This window comes from Blennius ocellaris (genome assembly GCF_963422515.1).
Source record: "Blennius ocellaris genome assembly, chromosome: 17".
In the NCBI taxonomy this organism is placed as follows: Eukaryota; Metazoa; Chordata; class Actinopteri; order Blenniiformes; family Blenniidae; genus Blennius; species Blennius ocellaris.
In genome coordinates, this window is record NC_137666.1 from 4,981,420 (window position 1) to 5,004,285 (window position 22,866).

At 40.2% G+C, this 22,866-nt stretch overlaps 1 protein-coding gene across 1 annotated transcript in view; it reads left to right on the plus strand.

The window, feature by feature from the left end:
* The window catches only part of alk (ALK receptor tyrosine kinase), a gene marked incomplete at both ends in the record, with an annotated part of 437,915 nt that overhangs the window by 322,157 nt on the left and 92,892 nt on the right, over window positions 1-22,866 (plus strand). Inside the window, one exon of the mRNA XM_080512279.1 lies at window positions 13,965-14,098. Within this exon, the coding sequence (XP_080368405.1) occupies window positions 13,965-14,098 (134 nt within the window). The remainder of the gene's footprint in view (window positions 1-13,964; window positions 14,099-22,866) is intronic.

Sequence of the window (22,866 nt, forward strand, 5' to 3'; positions counted from 1 at the left end):
GTAAGGAAATCGGCTCAAAGACTCAATGGCACGGAGTGATGACATTCACAATGAAGCAGTGTAACAGATCACGGCCTGGATAATGAAATAAACCATGAGAAATGATATGATGAGACAAGCAGGAAGGGGACAGAGAGCAGGACTGAAGTACGCTGTAGTATTTTTCTGCTATTCCGCGGTTCGCTTCAGCGATGCTTTTCCTGCTTGATCATTTTTCTAAGTGAAGATTTGAAAGCCACACTATTTATGAGGTGAATACATACATTCAACTCTTTTAATTCAGTAGATCTACCTATAGCTGTATTCACATTACTGATTCTAAAGCATTTCGTTTCAAATATGTTTTTTCTTTTTTTTGTATTAAGTTATTACTATCAAAAAGACATCGACAGACATTAGATGTCTCCTGTTGAAATTTCTCTTGAGAGACATTTCTTTTTGTTCTGACCCTTAGAAGTGAAATAGGCTGAAAGTGAACCACAATCAATTTAATGACCACCGAATGTAATTCATTGTCAGATGGTTAAAAAAGTTCAATTGTGGTCCCAATGCCTTTGAACAAAATATCATGGCTTACCCTTCTGCAGAGTCTCCCCCATCTCAGCCTCTAAGGGTAGGTTTACTCTACGTTCCCTGCAGCCCCGTTTGCCCGAAAAGTAGTGCGCCGTGGGATTTTGGGGGAATTCTGAGGGAGGTCTGGCACGTTTTTCACGTTCTGTCAAGGCTTTGTACAGCTCCTCCAAGACCATGCGCGCTGTGGCGGACTGGAGTGGAACGCAACGTGTCGGGTCCACAGACCGTCACGCCACAAACCACAATTGAACGTGATGAAACGGCTACCATACACTTTAGCTTTGCCGTGAAAACCGTGATGAAGCACGGCGCGACATGATAAAACTCGGGGCAACCGTGAAATAACCGTGACAGAACGCACACTAAATGTTACTTCCTGTTTAGCTTCCCGTCCCACTACGGACCGCCTCCAAGTTCTATTACGGCCAATTTTGTGCTGTCACATTTTGTGACGTTCATCCCGTTTCGCTATGGGCTACTGAGTTTCTCATCCGCACCGTGGCCGCCCACGGCAATCACGACCTGTTATGTTTGCCCATCCGGCCCCCCTGCGGTGTCTGACATCCATCCCGTTTTGTGCACGGCGGCCTGAAACGGGGCTGCCGTGGCTGCTGGGAACATAGTGTAACCGTACCCTTAAGAGCAGCTCGTCAGGCCATGTCCTTCATGCACGGCCCTCTCAATGACTGAGGACAGCCCACTTCAGGAAGACCCGGTTCAACTCTATGGGCCCTGAAGTGACTCAGATTATATTGATTCTGCTTTAAAAAAAATTCTGCCTTCATGGTTCTTTGTAGCATAAATGCTGATTACCGAAATACCGACTAGAAATTGCATACACTACGTTATGTTTCGATGGTTATAGTGCTCCTACTTCAGTTTGTATATTCTACTTATGGGCTTTTTCTTCCAGATGTCTACTACAATACAATAACATGCTTGTTAAAGAAATTGGTTATACTTACAGACGTAAAATTACTGTAGTGCAACCTTTTTCCTGATCCACCTCCATCTTCCTTCTGTTTGTTTGTTTTTTGTGTGTGTGCCATTCTTTCCTGGTTGCTAAACTCCCATAGACTTTCATTACGTATTACCTAAGGCCATCAGCTCCCATTGATGGAACAAGGGCACCGATTAACAAACACCTGGACCCAGACGGTGATGTTTTTGGTTACCCTCCAGGACTCAGCACCATTATGGCTGGCGTTGTCAATTCTTGTACCCTTAGTCTTAGTCTATCCCATCCCCAGCCAACAGAAAAACCAAGGGTGACCCTGTGGAATGCCGGTTTTTAATCCCACATTTCACTTGAATCTTAATTTGTTGTACATTGAATTGAGTCGGCCACGTTAAAAAAAAACATGTTTATAGTTTTCCTGAAGTCGCCATACCTCTGACCCCATTTGGTATTTCTTTCAATTTGATATGTTTGTTTTTGTACTTTTTTTCAAATTACATCAAGCCCGATCATTTTTACACAATTAAAAAACACAGATGCATCTAAGTGGTGAAACATTCCTGCTGGCTCCGTGCACAGCATTCGGGTGAGGACAGGTGTCGTTGTCATGTGGATTACCTCGAGCGTCGCTGCTCCATGTGACTCTTGCACTGTTGAAGCGCTGGCTCTTTGTGCGAGCGGCGGTGAACAACTGCATCAGCACAGGTGAAAAGTGTTGCATCGACTGTACCGCTTCTTTCAAAATAAAACGTTATTTTGTTTGTAACCCCTGCTGTTTGTTTCCACATATTATTCAAAACATTTGCCTCCCTGCAATCTACTGTGTTGTCATCCACAGCCACCATGCAGCAGGTGGGACACGCTCCAGGCCTCATGACTCATGTTTTGTTTCAGTTTGGGTTTTTTTTTTTTTCTCCCCCTTGATTTGCAAACTGCACAGGTTCCTGCGAACTGGCGACCGGTGTTACGGTCGAGTGCTGCCAGGCATTTGTTTCCCTGTCGGATAGAGTATTATCAGAATGAATAGGCCGAGGCCATCGGGGCCAACGTGAAGCCATCATCAAGAAGGAGCCACATGCTGCCTCTGTTAATGGCTTTAACACAATATCGCTCACCGCTTGGCTTCTTGGTCTGGCTTCTTTCAGACTTTCTTTTTTTTTTTCTTTTCTTATTGTTTCGCAGTCTTGTTGCTTAGTAGTGGCACACAACTGAAGCCACTGCGATGAACTAATTCACTTATAAACATATTCATCATTAATATTTTTCACTGTCATGTGTCTGGTGCTACAGCCTGTAATAGGATGTGTTGGCGATACATGCAAATATATCCTGAATGTGTGGCTTTTAGGATTATGTGTTAAGTGCAGCATCTACAGAAAAATAGGCTATGCCTGAAAACTTATCTTCGACAATCTTAAGGTTTAAATTTTTTAGACAGCTGTAAATTTTATCAATCTACTGCAAATCCTTAAAATTAATAATTTAGCCTTTTCACAACTTCCTGTAAATTGTGATTAAAGACAACAGGGGTGATGAGCAACAAATATAAAGAAAGATTTCCTCAATATGTGGCCTTCAGAGGATGTCTACGTTTTTCGATCTGTCCAGAATGAACCAGTGAAGCATTTAGGAGCATCCGTAAATTGTACCACCCCAGGTTTTCAAAGAGAAAAATCATTCCTGGGGTCCGTATGGACACGTTTAAAAAAAAAAAAACCCCAGCAAAGCTCTCACAGTTGTACAATGAAAACGCACCACAGAGAAAGCAATGAGAGGGATACATTTACCAAGCTCTGTTGGATGTGTAGAAGCATACACACACACACTTACGCTTGCGTAAAGCCAGCTGGCTTATCTTTGACACAATCAAACAGAATGTGACATTTGTTTATTTTTCTCTTGTATCGCTCTTGCCAGCCTACACATTAATGGGCTACCGGGAACACTCGCTCTGGTCCAGATGGCCAGACGGCCCCGACTTCTTGAGGTACTTCTGTCTTCGTATCAGGATTAACTGATGGTTGTTTTTTGTTGTTGTTGTTGTTGTTGTTGTTGTGGTTTTTACCTCCCTGTAAATGTCAAATACTTTTTAAGTCATTACCGAAGCCTTGCAGAAATTGGCGAGAGATATCTGAGTGCAGATGGGCAGTCAACTGAAGCAACCTGCCAATCAGCAACAAGATGCGGGGATCCTTGTTCCATTAGCTTATATGGATTCTTCTGCTCCACTGCCCCTCTTCTTCATAACACTGAAATCATTATTCGCGTACTTCTGATTGGTTTGCTGGGACCCCATGTGCATTATTATTTATCTGCACTCACTGATGCAAAGCCTTTCTGATCATTATTCATATTGAAATTGCAACATGTTTTTTAAAGTCACAGAAAACCTCTGTCAAGTCTCCGAGCATCTCTTTCTCTCCTGTTATTTTCTTTCTGCGCTCACGGATGGTTTCGGCTCATTTCAATCAGAGGTATATTATAATTCCCAAACCTAGCTGCTACCCAATATGCTCACTCCATTTATTGATGATTGCATACCTCAACGAGGATGCCAAAAGATCTGGCTTCATTACAGACCTGTAAAGATTGTCAGATCTGATACAACTCTTATAGCAGGAATTAACCCAATGCTGGATGCTTTTAGCACTGGGATTGAAAGTGCAGAAATTGATAATGGGCCTCTATTGTAGACCTGTCATTCTTCTTGATGCATTGCTATTATGAACGCTGAACAGAGAGACATTCAAGTCATCTATTTCAATCAGACCACAGCTTTCTTTGTTCCTTTCGTTCATTTCTGTCATAAATTCTTTTATAGCTCCTCCTCCAGGTACTTCTCGTCAGCCAATACTCCCTGATCAGCTTGACCTCTAATAACTTGCGGTGGAATTGTATTCACATTCGGTTTAAATCTTTCACTTAGTGATCAAACATTGCTAAATGAGAAAAGTTTTGTCCCATGACCCCTATGCTCCGAATCAGACACGACAGTGTATATAAATACAACATACATAGCTTCTTTGCTCTTCAGACCAAGTGACTAAATAAATTGTGTCGTCTTGTACTTTCAAAAGGGAAATTGTGCTGATTATAAAGTAAAACTGATATTAAGTTCTATCAAAATAAAACATAATAACAATAAGATATCGATATAGAATAACACAAAGAGGGTAATATGGGCAAATTACAAGAGAACAGAGTCACAGGAATAACAGGTGTTACAGTCAGAGCCTCTCGCTTGCACATCTTGGCAAATGTTATCTATTTTGTATAACAATTAACAACTATTACAGTAATATTTTCCTGTGACATCAGCATTTAACATAAAAATATACTCTGTACGAGAATGTGAATTTCAGGCCAAGTAACACTGATGCTCTGCCTCATTGAAATGTTTAAGTATATTTAGATATTGCTATTGTGTGGTTTTCTGGCAAAGGAACATCAGTCACTATTGAAGACTTCCTTTCCCCGACTCTGGTTGTCTAAAAACCTATAACATGTACATGGTCCTCAGGGTGCTACATAATCTATTAATTTTGTAATATCGGGTATTGTTAGGAGTATAATGCTGTACACAAGGAATAACTGACAGTAGCATAGTATCACTGTAAGTACCATACTATATACTCCAGTGTATCCTATTGTAAGATTGTGTTTATACTGGTATAGTTGATAGTAAAATTATATTTTCCTCAGTAGATTTATTGTATACCTTAGCCTTTTTGATAATATGTTGGTATTTTGGACTGTAAAATGTTAGACAGTCTATCATTGTATTCTGTGAATATCATACTGTATTTAATGGTATATTTGACAGTGACATTGTATTTTATTTGACCTGAACCATACCTTTTACTGTAGATTTGTACGTGTCATCATAAGTAGTACTGGTGGTAGTGAACTGTGGCATACTGTATACAATTGCATATTTGTCAGCATTTTGGCCAGATACCATATACTCGGATCAATTTGATAGTCCTATGTTATTTTGGACAGTGTGTCATTTGTGCATGCTTTATATTATGTGTATTTGACGACCACATGGTTAGCAACACCCAGTATACCAATGGCACTATCCAGTTTTGTAGATGCAATATTGTTTTCTGTATCATGTAAATCTACTGCTGTGTATAGTTTTTTGTTGTTGTTTTAAAGGGGAGCTACATAGAAATAATATGGCCACGACAGACTGACAGTGTAATTTTGGGTTAGCACAGAGAGGGGCATCCAATCATCCACACCCACTTTGACACATGCAGTGAATTTCAAATCACCAATCAAAGTAGCAAGCATGTTTTTATATCGGGCCATGAAGTTGTAGCAGCTGGATAAACTCCACTCACTTTCTTACTGCTTGTATTCCAAATCAACCATGGGTGCTGCACAAACAACCTTCAACTATGAGGTCAAGGAACTGATAAAATACTGTGGCTACACTTATTGAAGGAGAATTTAAACTTTCTTGGTGCAAAATTGCAAAATCTTGTTGCAAAGTTCACATCACTTCATGCATTTTCATTGCAAATCAGTGAGAGACCCAGTTTTTTATAAAGGAAAGCCAAATCAATATGCAGGTCATGTGCAAAACATAATACTATCCAAATGCCTCTGATGATGTGTTCAAACAGCTCAACTGCAATCTTGCAGTTAGAAATATCTGAAGTACGTACATTTTGTCAGGTGTGTCTATTGACGCTGTTGATTCCTCACTCAATGGGAGGTCATCAGGTACTCTTTTGCCTTTATTTTTGTTGTTGTTGTTGTTTTTGATGCGTGTATATATATTTTAGACCATCTGAGAATGCCACACTGACACAAGTCCCCGGTGGACTCACTCGCTCCCATTCCCTTTTTCCTTTGCTTTTTTCTTTTAATTTCATCTGGGTTTGTTTATTTGGTTGGTTTTTGCTTTCATCCAGTGCAATTTGCTTGTGGCAGGTTGTTCTTTTCTCACTCACTGACTAATTTGCCTTGCATTTAAAAAAATTTCAAAAAATAAAATAAAAAGCACGAGATAGCTTTATTCAGGTGTGACTCGTCTGAACGTGCAACTGCTTGTGACTCGCCTGGAGTGCTGTCCCAAGTATGCGTCTGCAAAATTGTGTGAAAAGCGTCATGATTACTGTCACTAGAGCGTCTCATCCTTATTTGAAAGTCTTTATAAGCTTTTACAGAAAAAAAAGAACATTTTGTTATGTGTAATCAAACCAAACAACTCCTGCACTGAGCAGTACTTTTATTTTGAATTTCCATAAAAAAAAAAAAAAGAGTTTTGCAAATAAAATCATGTCAAAACATTTGTTCTCCATACATCATAACCCAGCTCACCTACCGTCGTTGTAGTTTAACCTGATTTTCCCTGCTGGAGGACAGCATTCAAAAGTGTCTGGTTCAGTTTGGAGGGAAGTGGCATCCATTCAGACAGGCTGTGTCGAGCTTTTTTCCAATCTAATCTGCACTTTCCTTGACATACTGGCTTAAGCCTGACGCAAACGCCATGCTGTTTGACAGTCAAAATCAATGTGGCTTATGTCAAGATCCCGATCCGGCGGCAATCATTGTGGCAACCCACACCCCTCGGCTCGCCTCCGAAGATCTTAACCTGAGCAGCCTCCGTGCATACCTGCGTATGGGTCGTCATTTTCAATCAATCCCATCGCTCTACTCTGAAGGGGAGAAAAAAATAAAATAAAACCTCTTCGATCTGCACCAGCCCCGCATCATCAACGCCGATGGCGATGTCTCTTAGGGGTTAAAAATTCCATTACAATGTAAAGCAGTTTTCATCTCCACCCATCCATCTCGTTTTTCTTTTGAGTTTTATGGTCGCCTCATTCAACAGGGTGCTTGGACTTCGAATACGATTGAAAACCTTTTTTTCCATTCTGCACACGCAGACTCGAGGACATGAGTTAAATGGGTTTGTCAATACTATATAATGCATTTCGTTGATTATATACAGTTCATAGTTGGAAAAAAATGTTGTATCATCTCTTGTTTTTCTTGAACAGAGGCCCATTTATATGTCAGGTGACTGAGCAGATTGTACATTTCCTAGATTGGATGTCGTGCTTTTGACCTAAAGCAGATTGATTGAGAAACATGCCTGTTTGCTACGTTCTATCATTTTTGACATATTCTCCTAGCCTGCGTGTAAAAATACCAATCAACTTTGGCGTATTGAGTGATGGTGGGCAGAAACCCACTTGTACATCAAACTCACAGTGTTTACAATGATCTGAATGGTGGCCTAACCTAAAGATCATAGACTTGTCCTCCAAGTCTGTGTCTGTTTCTGCTTTGTGGTTGTCAAAATTACATCTGCTCATATAAAAACACATTGCAGAATTTAGGTCACAGTGACAGTCAGTTGCACTGAAATGTTTTATTCAATGAGAGAATGGATGAGGGGTCCTTCTTGAAAGCAAAATGTGGGGCCCCCTGTGAAAGAGTGTATGCAATGTATACAGGCAACCAATAGGCAGCAGAAAATAATAAAAAAAAACAAGAACATCAGTAGAATTGATGTGATGTCTGGCCACCAAATGCAAAACTAAGGTTTGAGTGATACATGGTTGCCTTTAACCTTCCTAGCAGCTGTGCATGCTTCACATTTTAATTTTGAGATTATGCCCAATGGATGACTCCTAATTAATAGAATATGTACAATGCCTTGAACCATGAGCAGGACTTTGTGCTCAGACTGACAATCTATCCCTTCTTTTGTCTCCATCGGAGGGAGAGTAATGACAAACCAGCGACTGGACCTTCGGGACACTGCTGACTTTATGCCAGAATTTACCTGCGACTGATCATCACGTCTCACAAATTGAGAGATTACGAGCACGAGCTGTCTGGTCTTTTCGTTCAAGCGATGCAATTACAGTGACAATAAATATTGTTATTGACTGACATTGCTTTGTACAAATCTGCTCCCACTCTGGAAGTGCATGGAGGGTAAACAGGATGGGAAATGAGATTTAAGCCACTGAGTCACTCGCCTTGAGCTACCGAAACCAAACAGGAGAAAAGTAACCCTCACAATAGTTTCATTGTATTCCTCAGGCCTGTCCCAATGGTGTTTCCATAGCCGTGTTATTGTAATGTTGCTGTGCTTCATAAGCTCAGCTTCCATCCAGTCGTTTGTCTTCCTTACCTGCTTTATCCAGCTCCAGGTTGCACTGGGCTAAAGCTAATCCCAGTTAACATGAAGCAAAGCTCCAGTATACCCTGGACAAGCTTCCCATCCACTACAGAGAGGCACATAATCTTCCTGAGGAATAGTCACTATTATTGTATATCCAATTTGGAGTAACCAATTAACCTAACTAGCGTATCTTAGGAAACCTTTAAAACCACACAGAAAAGCCCCTCTGGTGAATAGAAGCAGGTACTTCCTTGTTATGAAGTCACAGTGCAAAATACTATAATACTGTCCTACCTGATAATATATGTGTGATCAAAGCCTGCCGGTGCGAGTGTGTCCATGAATTTTCTTCGCTCACTGATACACTGACGGCAGTTTGTCGAGGCTTGATTGTTGTAGTTTCCTTAAACAAATGATAGAAAACTTTAATCTTCATCTACTGGTATTTTAATTCTCAACTAAACATGGAAGGACAGGTGCATGGCATTTTGTTTTGAGGACACAGAAAGTTATGTCTGCATTGACTTCTATAGAAAACAAGCATTAACAGAGCATTAGAGAAGTACAAGCACTTTGAAAACATTATATGCAGCACACTTCATGCATTATTTGTCTTGATAGATGAAACTCACTGCTAATGCAACCCAGAACCCGTAAGACAAATGCGTCTTAATGTGGTTAGTGCATAGACATCCTACATCCCTTCAACAAACACAGACATATCCACACACACATACACACACACCAGATGAAAATTAAAAGAGCTACATTAGCCAGAGCTGAGCACTAAGGGAGCTTAAATGAATAGCATTATGAAATGAGAATTGTCAATTGGCAGCAAAGATTAGTTGGCCTGAGCTGTTTTGTTTTGTTTCCAGGCAGTGAAAAAAACCCAGCATTCCCATCATGGGAAAGGCTTTAACCAAGCAGCAACTTCCACAAAGGTCAGGTGATTTTTGAACAACCAACCAAGGCCAGGAGGACACAAAGAACCATAATGAGAATTATTAGCATCCGCACTCGGATTAGTCATGTATATCTAATTCCCGTATGAGGAGTCTTTATCATTCATTTTTTATTTTATCTATTTATATTCAGCACTGCTGTGCCTTGCATGGTATAGCACTAATTAGGTTTAAATGTTTGAGTGATGTGCACTGGCAGCTCTGCTCTGATCAGATCTGCTCGGCTAATCAGCTCTGTGAGCGCCTGCACAGACACGGTGTGATAACTCAATAGGCCGAGGCTTGTGTACACTTTCTGTTGTGACGAGACGATGACAAAGTTTATTTTGTTTACTTTAAACAGGGCATTATGTCAAGTGTTTAATACCAATATGAAGGAAAAACAATTCACCCATCTATGGTTTTCGGTTTTTTTTTTTAGATTATTATTTATTCTTTTTTTTTTTCGACATAAGTTTAAAGAAATAGTGCCTGTTAAGCTATGGGCTTCAAGTAATGCTGAACCCTGAAGATATCGTGATCGCAGACTGTTGGTGGGATCCCAGCTCACGCTAGCCTACAAAGCAGGGAGGCTGCCGGTGAATTACAAGGCTAAAAAGAAGAGACAGACAACCACAAACACACTGAGGCAACTATTTGAAATTGGCTCCGAAGAGTTAACAGTCACCCCGAATAGCAATCTTCCACCCCTGTCAATAAGAATGTCAGTTCACTAGCCATTGTTCATGTTTATATATATTTTTCTCTGCACACATGTGAGGCTGGTCTCATTACTAAAACAACCAACAGCACCCAGGAGTGGCCCAACATGAAAACTACATAATTTTAAGCATTTCCATGTCAAAAGACATTGTTTTCAAAAACGTATAAAAAGCAAAAGTTTTATCGAAAATGCAAAGATGATGCATTTTCACTTGAGACATGGAAATTCATGCAAAAATGTCTTTGCCCTTTTAGAAGGAAACCAGATAACCAGGTAAAATGCCGTGTATGTGTAACATGAAGAATATGCACTCTGCAGAAAGCCCCGAGACATCCTTGCTGTGAATCGAATGTTAAACATTCCACCAGAGTCGCACCAAACAACAGAAGCCAAATGAAACTCCAAATACTCTAATCATATTTCAAATTGACTACGCAACTAACCGGTGAAAGCTGAATGTAGTGATATTGCAGGGCCGTGTTGCAGACCGTCTACATGAAGGATAAGAGAAGTTGAAACTCTGCGTTCAACAGGCAAACTTACTTCACCTGACAGATTTCTGGCTGCCACACGACCCTACACTATCATCATGCTGAGCACTCATTCCACTGAAAGGCCATTTCAAAATTTGGCCCTCAGCTGAGCCCGCGGTGAATTCAGCGAAACCGTATGTATATTACTCAGTTGGCGAATCATTTCAAGGTTATCAAGAAGACAGTGACAGCCTTTATCGAGCGTTTCATTTCCTTCCTATTATGGGGAATGGCGGGGAGCAGATCCCACACAGCAAAGCGGTTCTCCTAACGCTGTACCGAAGGTGCCGTAACATCACTTCCCATCTGGTTCCTTCCACTCCGAGCAGTGTCTGTGTGAGGAGAGAGAGGTGGCGTGAAGACACTTTTGTGAAAAGAATAGCTGGAAAGAGGTGAGAGCAGTAAAAAAAAAAAAAAGAGAAGAAGAAGAAAAGGGAAGGTAACATTAAAAAGAGAAAAAAAAAAGCATAAGAAGTGGAGCGGAGGTAGCAAAGCAAAGCCTGTTGAGTTGGAGCACAGACGTCGGGGAAATCAGACAAGCTCAGAGCCTGTTTGTGTAGCGGGGGCCTCTGTGTGCATGTGTGCATTTATATTTGCTGTACACTTACCGGCACAATTCTACCCAAACAAAGAGCAAAATAAAAAACCCCAAACAAACACAGACAGCTCCCCGTTCCCCTCGTGCACTTGGCATAATGGAAAGGTAGAGACTCGACGTCACCAAGGGTCTGTGACTGCTTAAAAACCATAAATAGAGAGACAGTGCCTCTCACCTCTTGCTTCCCCAATGGCTCCAAAACCTTTATTCCAAGTGAAATTTGTGGATTACAGCTCTTGCACACTCGGGGCCTCATTACAATTGACTGAAATTAGAAGTTTACGACACGTGTGCGATGGACGCTTAATGGTTTGCTTGAAATTGGACAAAAAGTCACAACATGTTGAAAATCGTGAAGATTCTCATGAATAAAAGACCCTTTTGAGCACCAAACATCTCATGAAGAGGCTGAGCGAAGGCATTATTCATGCAGCATCGTTAAAAAAAATGCAGATTTCATCAACATCCAAAAGGTATGGAGACTCACGGTAGTCTCAACATATTCACGCCGGTACTACGGAGGAAGTGGATTTCCACCAAACAGCTTAAGTCTCAACCTCTATAGGAGAAACATGCCAGGTAACAAGATCTAATTTAACCATTGGCGAATAGAAATTAAACATGGTTACAAGAAGCAACAAAAAGCTGGATTTTGCATATAATCAATCATGTAATCAATACCACAGTAAATTAGAATCCCACTTTACGCTGATATTGTTTCTTATTTTTACTGACGTCCACTAGAGGGTGGAATACAAAGATATTGTTGGTTTTCACAAAGTGCTGGTGATGAGGTCAGTTTTCTAGATGTGCTCAAATTGGCTCAAATGGTTCCTTTTCCCAAAAAATAGTCAAATGTTGTTTATTTTTTGCTTCAGCACTCAGTATTGTTTAAAATAGTGAGACAAATTTGTTCAGAAATGTAGAAGAAAAGCAACAAGTTGAAGGATTGGAGATGGATTACCAAAGAAAAGTCTTTAGATTGGTGGTTATTAATGCATCAGTGCATTTGGATCACATTAGAGGGGAAACAAACAAGAAGCGAGGACTGCTATGTTATATAACAGTTGTTTTTATTTTCTCAGATTTTTCTTTCAAATAAAAGAAAGTAAAGTGCTAAAATGTCAGCTTATGCCATTCCAATAATGTTGAAATGTTAAAATAAAAACAATACAGTCGCTTTCAAAGATATGCGTATAACTGTCAAGAGTAAATCTGAAATTAAAGTTAACTTTCTATAAATAATTTGTGAATACACTGCATGTGAAATGTATGCTATGTGTTGCATTAGTGCTAAAGTATAAATTGTAAGATCACAAAGAAAATGCAATATTTTGACACTGAATTATTTGAAGCTGCAGTACTTTCTTTTTTTTATTTTATTTTTTTATTAAAATGTAATTTAAAACACCATTTCCATATAATCTATTGTTAAATCCTGCAAAGGTATCTCGGTGAACCAGCCGCATAGTGACTGATCTCATCTCTGCTGAGCCGCTGCGGCTCGCTGTGAAATGGCACAAAGGCACTATATTCATGTTACATGCTACAGTGCATACATATACTGTCCTCCATCACGAAGTGAAGATGAAGCCCCGATAAGAGTTCTGCTGAGGTTCAAGCCGTTTGCATTCAGCCCTGGTTTCTATCCGAGCTGCAGATATGTTGCGGGATGAAAACGGCAGTGCAACAATAAATCAACGAGGAGTTAAAGTGACAAGGCAAGGCTGTGTTACAGTGCGCGCAAGACTGTAATCCATTAGTTATTGTGTCCATGTTGCCGAGGCATTCACGAATTTACTGTCTCATCAGAGAAGTAGGTATTTACAGGGCACTGGCTGTGTCTGCTGTCAGGAATGAGTTGTGAGTGAAAGTGAATGGAGGAGGCGGGAGGGAGGGAGGGAGCAGAGGGAGGGAGGGAGGGAGGGAGGGAGGGAGGGAGGGAGGCCGATGATGAGCTGGGAGCCAAAGAGAAATCAGCTCAATTTGCTTAATAAAATTAGGGACAGTAGAAGAGCACAAAGCCGGCCGGCGGTCGGAGGGAGGACCACATTCAAGCGCAGGTCTGCAGCCCTCGCAACAGCTCGATCGCGCCGTTGACTCCTGACCACACGCAAACGCGTATACACACACACACACACACACACACACACACACACCTGGGCAGCGGAGGTATCGCCCTCACGCACACACTTTCAGACTGACGGTGGTGGGTGGGCTCACTGGGTGGGCCATGCAGCACCAGACAAAGGAAGAAAGCGACCCTTCCAAAGTGGAAGGGTCAAGCCAAGATATTCCCGCTGCAGCTCCAGGCGACTCTCCCTCCTCTACTTCCTCTTCCTCCGAGGGTCCGGGGAGCCGGGCCGAGCAGGCCATTGCCACCTACCAGACCTCCGACCCCCGCACTGGCTGCGGCCGCCTCTGTCGACCATGGTGTCTGCTCCTCGCACTCACTCTGCTCCTGGTCTCTCTTCTCGGCAGCTGGGCGGTGGTCCACCTCACCCTGGGGACCCACGGGGGGTCACCCTTCAAGGTCATGGGCAGCTACGATCAGAGGGTCCCGCAAGACGACACGGCGACCATCGAGCCCCACTTCACCACCAACTGCACCATGGGTAAGTTGTGAAAATGGCTCTCCTGTTGTTTGTGTTTGACCGTCATGTTTGGCTCTTAGTGTTTCATAGAAATGACCAACGTTACCGGTGTTTATTGGCACTTTTTAAAGTTTAGGTCTTTACAGTTTTAGTATAACATCAGTAAAACTGAAACACAATGTGTTGTTTTTTGCAGTAAAGCCTTTTACAGTGACTTATAGAAGCACTAATGGAGCATGTTAATGATAATATCAATATATAGTATGTAGTTTTATATTATTACTCTCATATATAATATTAGTGGCTTTGATGTTAAAAAAAAAACAGACAAATTATAAATGTCTATATTTGATCACATAATAATTTTGTTGCAATTTGGAGCCTTTTTCAGTTAAATTGATACTTTTTTTTATTCTTTTACTTTTTAAATATGCAGATGCAGGATTATTGTTTGCTTTTACATTGATTACCTTCTAACTATAGTTATTAAATGTTTTGCTTGAATATAAAACTTTACATAATCAATTTATGATCCAAAGCTAAGCAGTATACACAACAATTATCATTTAATAAATGGAGTGTTGGTCACTTTAAAAGGGTTTTTCGAGTAATTTCAATACATACAATCGAAAAATCATTTTGTTTTAGTATTTTAATTTATACTTCTATGTGGACAAATCTGATTTCATTGTCTTTTTATTGACCAGAAAACCTTAACTCAGAGTTTATACTATGATGTAGTCTATTTATTTTTCCATTTTCATTACATGTATAAAGGGAAAACAGGCAGTATAAAATTACATCCAAGTCAGAGATACCAGTACTTAACAAGAGGTAGCTAACAAGTATGTGTTTTTTTACAAGGAGAATGTGCAAACTCCATAAAGAAAAGCTTCAGTTCAGAATGAAAGAGGAATCATCTTCTATTCTGATGGAATAATTCTCCAGAGAAAGCTGCATGTTGCAGGATTATCTGCAGGCAAATCAAAGTTTCGCCATCTTTCTTTCTGGACCTGCTTCAGTGGGTCAAAGGGTGGCGTGCACCCAGTTCTCCTCTTACCACAAATATTAGATGATGAATTCTGAGGATCTTTGTGAGGACTTAATACATTTCACATGTCTCCCAAAGTGACTGAGTTCCCAAAGCAGTCCTCGCACGTCAAACTGGAATTTACGCGGCCGCTCTCTGTGATTTCTTTTTAACTTCATTACAGCCGCATTTCGGTACAAGATGCATAAACCAGTCGAGACTGAAATAATATCCCCCTCTGTCAGCCTGGAGAGCTTCTGAAAATTGAATTAATGCAACTTATTCAATTTCCTCTGAACTCGACGCAGAAGTTTAGCTGCCGCTTGCTCAAACATCTCATGTGCGCCTCGCCAAGGAGCTGCAGATACAATCCGTGCATCCCTGCATGGGGCTGCGAGTGTTGCACACCAAATAGAGTTGTTTTCAACTGGGCATAGCCTGATTTCTAAAGAGAGTCTGTATTTTCTCATTTGTCCATTTGGGAGGCATCACAAAGCAGTTAATTCTCTTTTGCATTTGGATTCTATTTGGATTCAAGTGTTGTATTTTCCATCTATGTGCATCTTCTGTGTAGTTCAATATAGTTGAATCAGTTCAGTGTGGCTGCATATGAAGAGTTCAGTAAAAGAGAAATAACATGCATACGTTTTCTCGTTAGGCAATTTAAATTCAGTTGAAAGAAGTTTTTAGAAGCTCCAAATAAATACCGGGTTCACGCCATTGAAATTCTCCATATGTCAAAATGGAAGAATTAAATGGAATTGTCAATAATAAGTACAAACAATTAAAAATAAGTTAAAATGAAACAAAAAAGCATTAATTAAAGTTGAAATGGTAAAGATATAGTCAAAACGTTTTCATTATTAACAATGAAACACTCAATGTTTGGAAAGAAAAAGAAACAGAAACAACTTGTATTATTCCACTCATTCAACTTAAACTAGAATATTGAGAGTAATGTTGACAGGGCCGTCACTTATGTTTGGTTCAACAAGATGAGAAAATTATATAAACAACACAGGGTTAAATTTTAGTAGTAACACATTAGTAACTTTTGTTCGTTGTTCTTGTCTTGTTAGAAGCAACATGAACTCGGGAGAAATATGTAACTTACTTTGTTTTTCCCAGTTGTTTATCAAACAGTGCGACTGAGCACCGTGGTGGCCTGAGAGTATTTTGTTTTTATGCTAATATCTCAACACCTCTGAGCAAATTACATGTTCCATTCATTATTTAGTGAAAACCTAGTCGGTGAAATCCACGCAGAAACACAAAGAAACACAAAGAATAGAAAATTAGAAACTTTGTGGCATGAGGAGATGATTGGTACTGTTAGTACTCTGTAATTAAAGCTTTGGCAGCTTGCAGAGACGCGCTTCACGGATTTTCTGAGACATTCATCATTTTTATTTGTTTCAGAGGAGCTCACGGAGTCGGAAAATGCATTGAGCTCTTGAATTTAATAACAATTAAGGGTGTTTTAAAATCGACTAATCTGGTAATGTTCAACCAGCCACATGAGACCGTCCTGAAGAAGTTGGTCCAATAAACACACGCCGAGCCAGCATCGTCAAGGGAACAACATGAATTGGCTACTTGGATAAGGACAAAATGTCTTCCAAGACACATACGTAAGTCTTGGTTGACCTGTTTCAATTCCTAATGCTAACGTTCACACCACAGGTCTTTAGGCTCAAATCTAATTTTTTTTGCTGGGATCTCAATAAAAACCAGCCTGTGTAGAAATCACGCTAAAACTGTAAAACTATCATATATGCAATAAAGAGCATTCCATAAATACACAAATGCATGAAATAAAGTTAAAAGCTAAGAGAGTTTGGCTCCCCAATTGGGGGATACTGCCATATCTGGCAATGCTGGTCAGTTCGTGTCGATTTATTTTCCAGTGGTTGTTAAATACGAGTCCCCAAATCAACTCAAATACAAGCAGAAATCTCAAGTTGCACAAGGCTAAGATGTACAACACAGAGAAAAGCCAGCAAAGCCCTGACTCATGCTGGTGAGGTGAGAGTGCTTACCACTACAGCGGTGTTTAAACAGAACAAATACCTAATAATACATAAAAGTAGATCACTTGACATGTGAGTACTTGCTCCCCACCATGTGGCCCTCACTTGTTCTCGGCCTATCCAGAGGTTTTGGACGGATCACTGGGACAAAAGACTGACAGATGGACCTTCATTGTGCTCAGAGTTCATTCCGTCTTGTTCTGCTGCTCACTGGAAGGCATTCGGGAGAACTCTGCCTTTTAGTTTATTTTCATTAAACAATGCAGAGCATTTAAAAAAGAAAGGGAGAGATCATTCCCAGAGGTGCCTTGAATTCAGAAGAGATGCTCGCAGTCAAGTGAAATTAATCTCCTCGACTTTCACAGAGGCTGCAGTCTCTCTGTGCTCAGAAATGGCTTTTGGTGTCAGGTCAGTGTTTTACTCCTGTTGAATGAAGAATATGACTAGACCTGCCTGGAAGACTTGTTTGGAGACTTGTGAAGTTTGGACTTCAGATCAAGCGGCGGCAGCCGGGAAAAGCTGAAGTGAACAAACAGCCAGTTTTCTCTGAGCAAAGAAATAAACAACATCCAGATCTACCGTTTCTGGATTTGGTTGTCTGATATGCAAATGTGTATGCAGGTGTGGGGGAATGGGGAACAAAGATTAACTGATAATGCTAACAGAGAAAAGGAAACTGTATCTTTAAAACAAAAGCACGAAGTCTCTATTCAGTAAAAAGAATAGCTGTTGCAGCTGAAGTAATCTTATCACCTGGGTATAATTACCTACTGCATTTTGGATTGACATCCAGGGGATGGTAGTTTGGAGTTTTTAAAGAATCTGAATCTCCTTATGGTTGGGTTGTTTAATATACAACGGGCTCTCTTTTGGAAAGTCTCTGGGGAAGTGGCAGTTTATGAAGTGCTCTGCCAGTCACTGCTGGTTCTTCCTTTTCTCCATTTAAGTGCACCTTACTTCAGTATTAAGTGCATATTGAAGATATCATTAAATATCAAAGGGTAAAAATTGGCATTCATTAAAAATCATAATAATAATGATTTTCATAGATTTGTCCTTCCAGATTGAATTGATTTCAATTTTAGTTTTTTTTTTTACTAGTCTATTTGTGTTTTTTAGAAGACAAAGTATTTGTCGTAACTTTTTCATCATTTACCTGCTTAAATCAGACTGTGGGTGTCTGTATTATACCCCAGCCAGCGCTGTGTAAAAACGAGCCAGTCAATCTAAGGGCAAAGATAGACAGAAATCTATCTACAATGCTAATATTTATGATCAATCCACCGAATACATTGTTCGAATGTATTCTGTTGCCGTGTGCCACATTGGCAAGCAACTGATTGGAAACATTATTCCTGTTCACTGATTGGACTCATTAGCTTTGTCGACCCAGTTTACGGAGTCTTTTCTTGCTCGGGGGTGCAACTTAAAACAAATCTAGAATTGAGGCGTCAGTCCAAACCTCTCTTTGGGTTTTTTTTCTTGTCGTCTTTTTTTATTTTTTCCTGTATGCTTAGTGTGTGTTTTTCTGTAGAATTTCGAGGGCCAGACATATAGTCATGTGAACCCTTTACACTCAGAAGTGGGACTTTCCCATGTTGGGACTTTCCTGCACTGACATCATGAAACATACGAATTAGTACATTTCATTGTTCATGTACTTGGCATAAATTAAACATTTAAGTGCCATACATAATAAGCATCCGTAAAGATTTTGAACCTCAGGAGAGTTTGTATAAGCAGTATAAGCTCAGGGAGCGGGAAAAACTGAAATAATGACATTTATTTAAGGTTCCCATACTACTAAGTGCTGATAGGTTGAGGGGACAAATTATTTATAATAAGACTTTTTACTATTGTTGCTCTGGCAGCATAAATATGACTAAATCCCCCAAACGAATTATTTTTTACAAATTATACTTTAACAACGTTCCTATTGAACTAAATAAAAAAATATATAAAAGCTGTTCGTGTAAAAAAAAGTTCCATTTCCTTTTTTTGTGTGAAGTACTCTTAAAGACAGAATAGCAAAAAATACAGCACCTCCTGTAATTGTCTTCAAAGCCAACCAAAAAACCCCCCAAAAAACGACCTTCATTATACATGTGAAGCAAGAGAAAGTCAAATCCTTCTCTGCTTATTGTCATACGAGTGTCTTTTGTTTAATTCCCTGCGTTGCTTTTCCCCCCGAGACGGAGCAGAGTGGCGCCTAAAAGCCGGCCTTGGTTGAACAGTGTCTTAATTGTCCCGAGCTCCTGGTTTGCCGTTTTCCTCTCAGCTGTGTCCAGTCGAGGGAAAAAAGAGTGCAGACGTGTCGCTCTCCATCCTCAGTTAGCACCTGGGTCCCACAGCACAACACCAACCACACACTTCCCACTTCCAAACTAAGCCCTAATCCGTCTCGGCACACACTCGCCGAGGCCCCACCGCATTTCGCACTGTGCTGAACCTCCCCTGCTTTCCCCTCCAGCACCTGTCACAAACCTGAGCTCGAATTACCTTTCCTCCCAGCTCAGAACATGAAGCCAAGGCGCCCGGTGAAGGCGCTCGCACTCGAATAACACTTGTTTGCTTTGGTCCTTCCAGTCTCGTGTCCTCTAAACGTGTTAATTTCTGCGATGAATGCACCTGCATTGTACGGCTTTGGGGGTGTGAGTAACACTAAAAAGACTGATCCAAACTTGGATTGGATTAATCGTGTTTAAATTTCTAATTAAACCAGACATGAGACTGTGGGCACCAAATGTTCAGTCTTCCATTCTGTTGTTTTTGTCGAATAACAATAATAATTTCCTTGAGATTTGGGATCGTTTTGATACGAAAGCATGTTTCACTCTGAGGATTTTCTGAGAGAAGTGCATGCTAATGATCAATTGTAAATTCAAGACCTTGTGTTCCATCAATCAAACAAAACCGTCTGGTGATATGATGAGACACCAAGTTGACACGACCAACCTTTTACTGCAAAATAACATTCAGTTTATTTCAAATTAAGCATTATGTTTATGTAAATCTTAAGGAAAAACACAAAATTTGAATTCTTTCTTTTTATAATTCTGCACCTTCTTACTGTGAGCTGTTGCAAGGTTGTGTTTACCCCTGGGGAGGAATAAAGCTCTACTCTACTCTAAAAGATACCCCTGGTCAGGACACACAAAATGTTGTTACAGCATTAGAAATAAAGAGTGATGTGGGCTTCCTGAAGTTGTCTGCATTGTATGATTTCATCAATGAGAAAAACAGAATTAATTTTTTTTTAATTCTATTGAAAACATAGAAATAAATAGCTATGACTGTTTCGCAGCACTTGAAACCCCATTCATCAACATAACAGCATATGCACTGATAAAGGGAATTACCTCTTAATTAGATAACAAGCCAGGATTAAAGGACTTTCTTCTCCCCCCGGTGTCACATGACTAACAAACCAAAGAATGTCTTTCTTCCTATTTGTAATTTTCATGATGTTTCACTTCCTGTTTCTTGTGTTGCCTGCAAGAAGAAATCTGATCAGAGGGATGCTTTGGACAGAAATCGCAGCAGCAGATACAATATATTCGAATTAAGTTTTCTCTTCACCTCTTTTTTTATTTGGAATGTTTCAGTCGACTTTAACTGGGTTCTCTTCCACAGTAAAGCCATGAATAAAATCTGCTCCTGCCCGCTGTCACCTGATTCAAATAGACTTAAATCTTTGTGATTCACTCGTAATTAACTCTCCCTAATATTCCTTGAATCTGAAACAGAATTTTGACAAAGTCCATTTGCTCCCTCTAAGTTGTTTTCTTGAGCAGTAAGCTGGCGATTACTCTTGCCAGTGAAGTGTAGAGAGATATAGTCAATACAGGATAAATAAATGGATGGCTGCCTGACTTCTTTCTCCATACCCTTCTGCTTTAATTAACTCATCAGTCACTGGACCAACAAGCAATCCAATTTGCTGCCCTTAAAGTGACTTGTGTGTTTATGTGCCCATCTCCGGAGCTCAACCCTCTGACGAGACGTTAGAATCCTACCTTCTGCCAGTGTTTTGCTGATGGCTGTGGCATAATGGCACAGGCGAATGCAATTATTCAAGCTCCGCAAACATGTCAGCGGCACTCTTTACAGTTTCTCATTCTGGGAGTAAACAGTGACTGCTGTGATGACAGACAAGCTCATTACCAGATTGTGTCAATAGCAGGTTTGACTTTGGCTCCGTCACTGTGGCTGTGGCGAGGCAGAAGGTCACACCTTTCCAAATACTTAGAACTATGTTTGTGCTCTCCACACCAGTTGTCACGATTGATTGATTGATTGATTTTTTTTTATTTTCAATTGGACGTGTAGGTGAGAAAATGTGGACCACCATGGGAATATGAACCTGTGACCTTCCCTTCCCTGGCCCATTTCCCTAACCACTACGCTGTGCCGCTTCAGGCCCTTAATGGAGCGTCACGGCCAGTATATACTTGGCGATTAGGTACATAGCAGCTGTAGGGTGTCCCCGAGCCCATCAATCAAAATCCGCCTTGTGGAGGCAATGAGGGAAACGGTTTTGGAGAAAGCCAGTGGAGTGGGCAGAGTGTGAGGCAAGTGAATGGATGGCTGATGGTGTTTTGTAAGGGAAAGAGGCCGGCCGCCGCGTAGCACGACATCTTCATCCAGCGGCAGGTTTTCTCACTGGGTGACAGAGATAAAGGTTTATATAGATGTTATATGCATAAGAATGATACATCCAATGCTAATCAAACTCTTCATACAAATGCTTTGATTGATTACACTTTGATGGCTTATTTAGGGATGAAGTTTCTATTTACAGTTAAAATCCAAATACAGTACTATCAAAATTCCCCAAAACTTTAGGATGATGTGCAGAATGTAAAACATTTTTTAAATAGGATGCAACATTTGCAATGCTCATAAACTCGTATTTCATCTACAACAGAACATAACCACTCTGTTTGATGTTTAATGTGTGGCATTTCTTCATTTCTTGGGAAATAAATCCCTATTAGGATATATATGGATATAGCTTTAAAAAAAAAAAAATCCACTGTGTAGAACCTCACTTTATTATACATGCAGTGTAGACACAGTCCAATTCAGATTTATTGGTTTAATATGGGCCTTTTAGTTTTTTGTTTTTTTTTTTATATTATGGACCCTTGGTTTTAGGAGCGTCTTAGGTTAAAAGAAAAATCAAAACTTTTATTCTTCATTTTATAGGGAACTAATGGAGAGAAACAAACGTCAGAGGAATATGATCTCTTTTATAACATATTAAATAAACTGGAGACACCCTGTCAACAGGAAAGCACAACAGTCAAGACTGAAGCTAATAGATGTATGTATTACTTATTTTTAACACCATTCGGCAGCAGTATGTTCCTGACATTAAGCATGTAAAAGAGGGCAGTCCTGCATGCTGGATTAATGTGGGAGTCAAAGGACAGGCAGGTCAGTTCTCAAAAGTTTGCTGAACACAAGTGCAACATCGTAATCATTCAAGTAAATTAAACTTATATTCATGCAATCTCAGTTTTTAGAGCTGACTTCTAAGCTGAGCTGAACATTATGTCTCATACAGCCTCTGGACATTTGCACAAATCATTACATCTTTAATGTTTAGAGTTACATCAGGCTACTATGCATCCGTCAGTGAAGCCAAGACTTGTACAATTACAGTGTGAATCGTGACCTGCTCATTATGCTAGGTGTTTCATCTACAAGTTCATTTTAATGTTAGA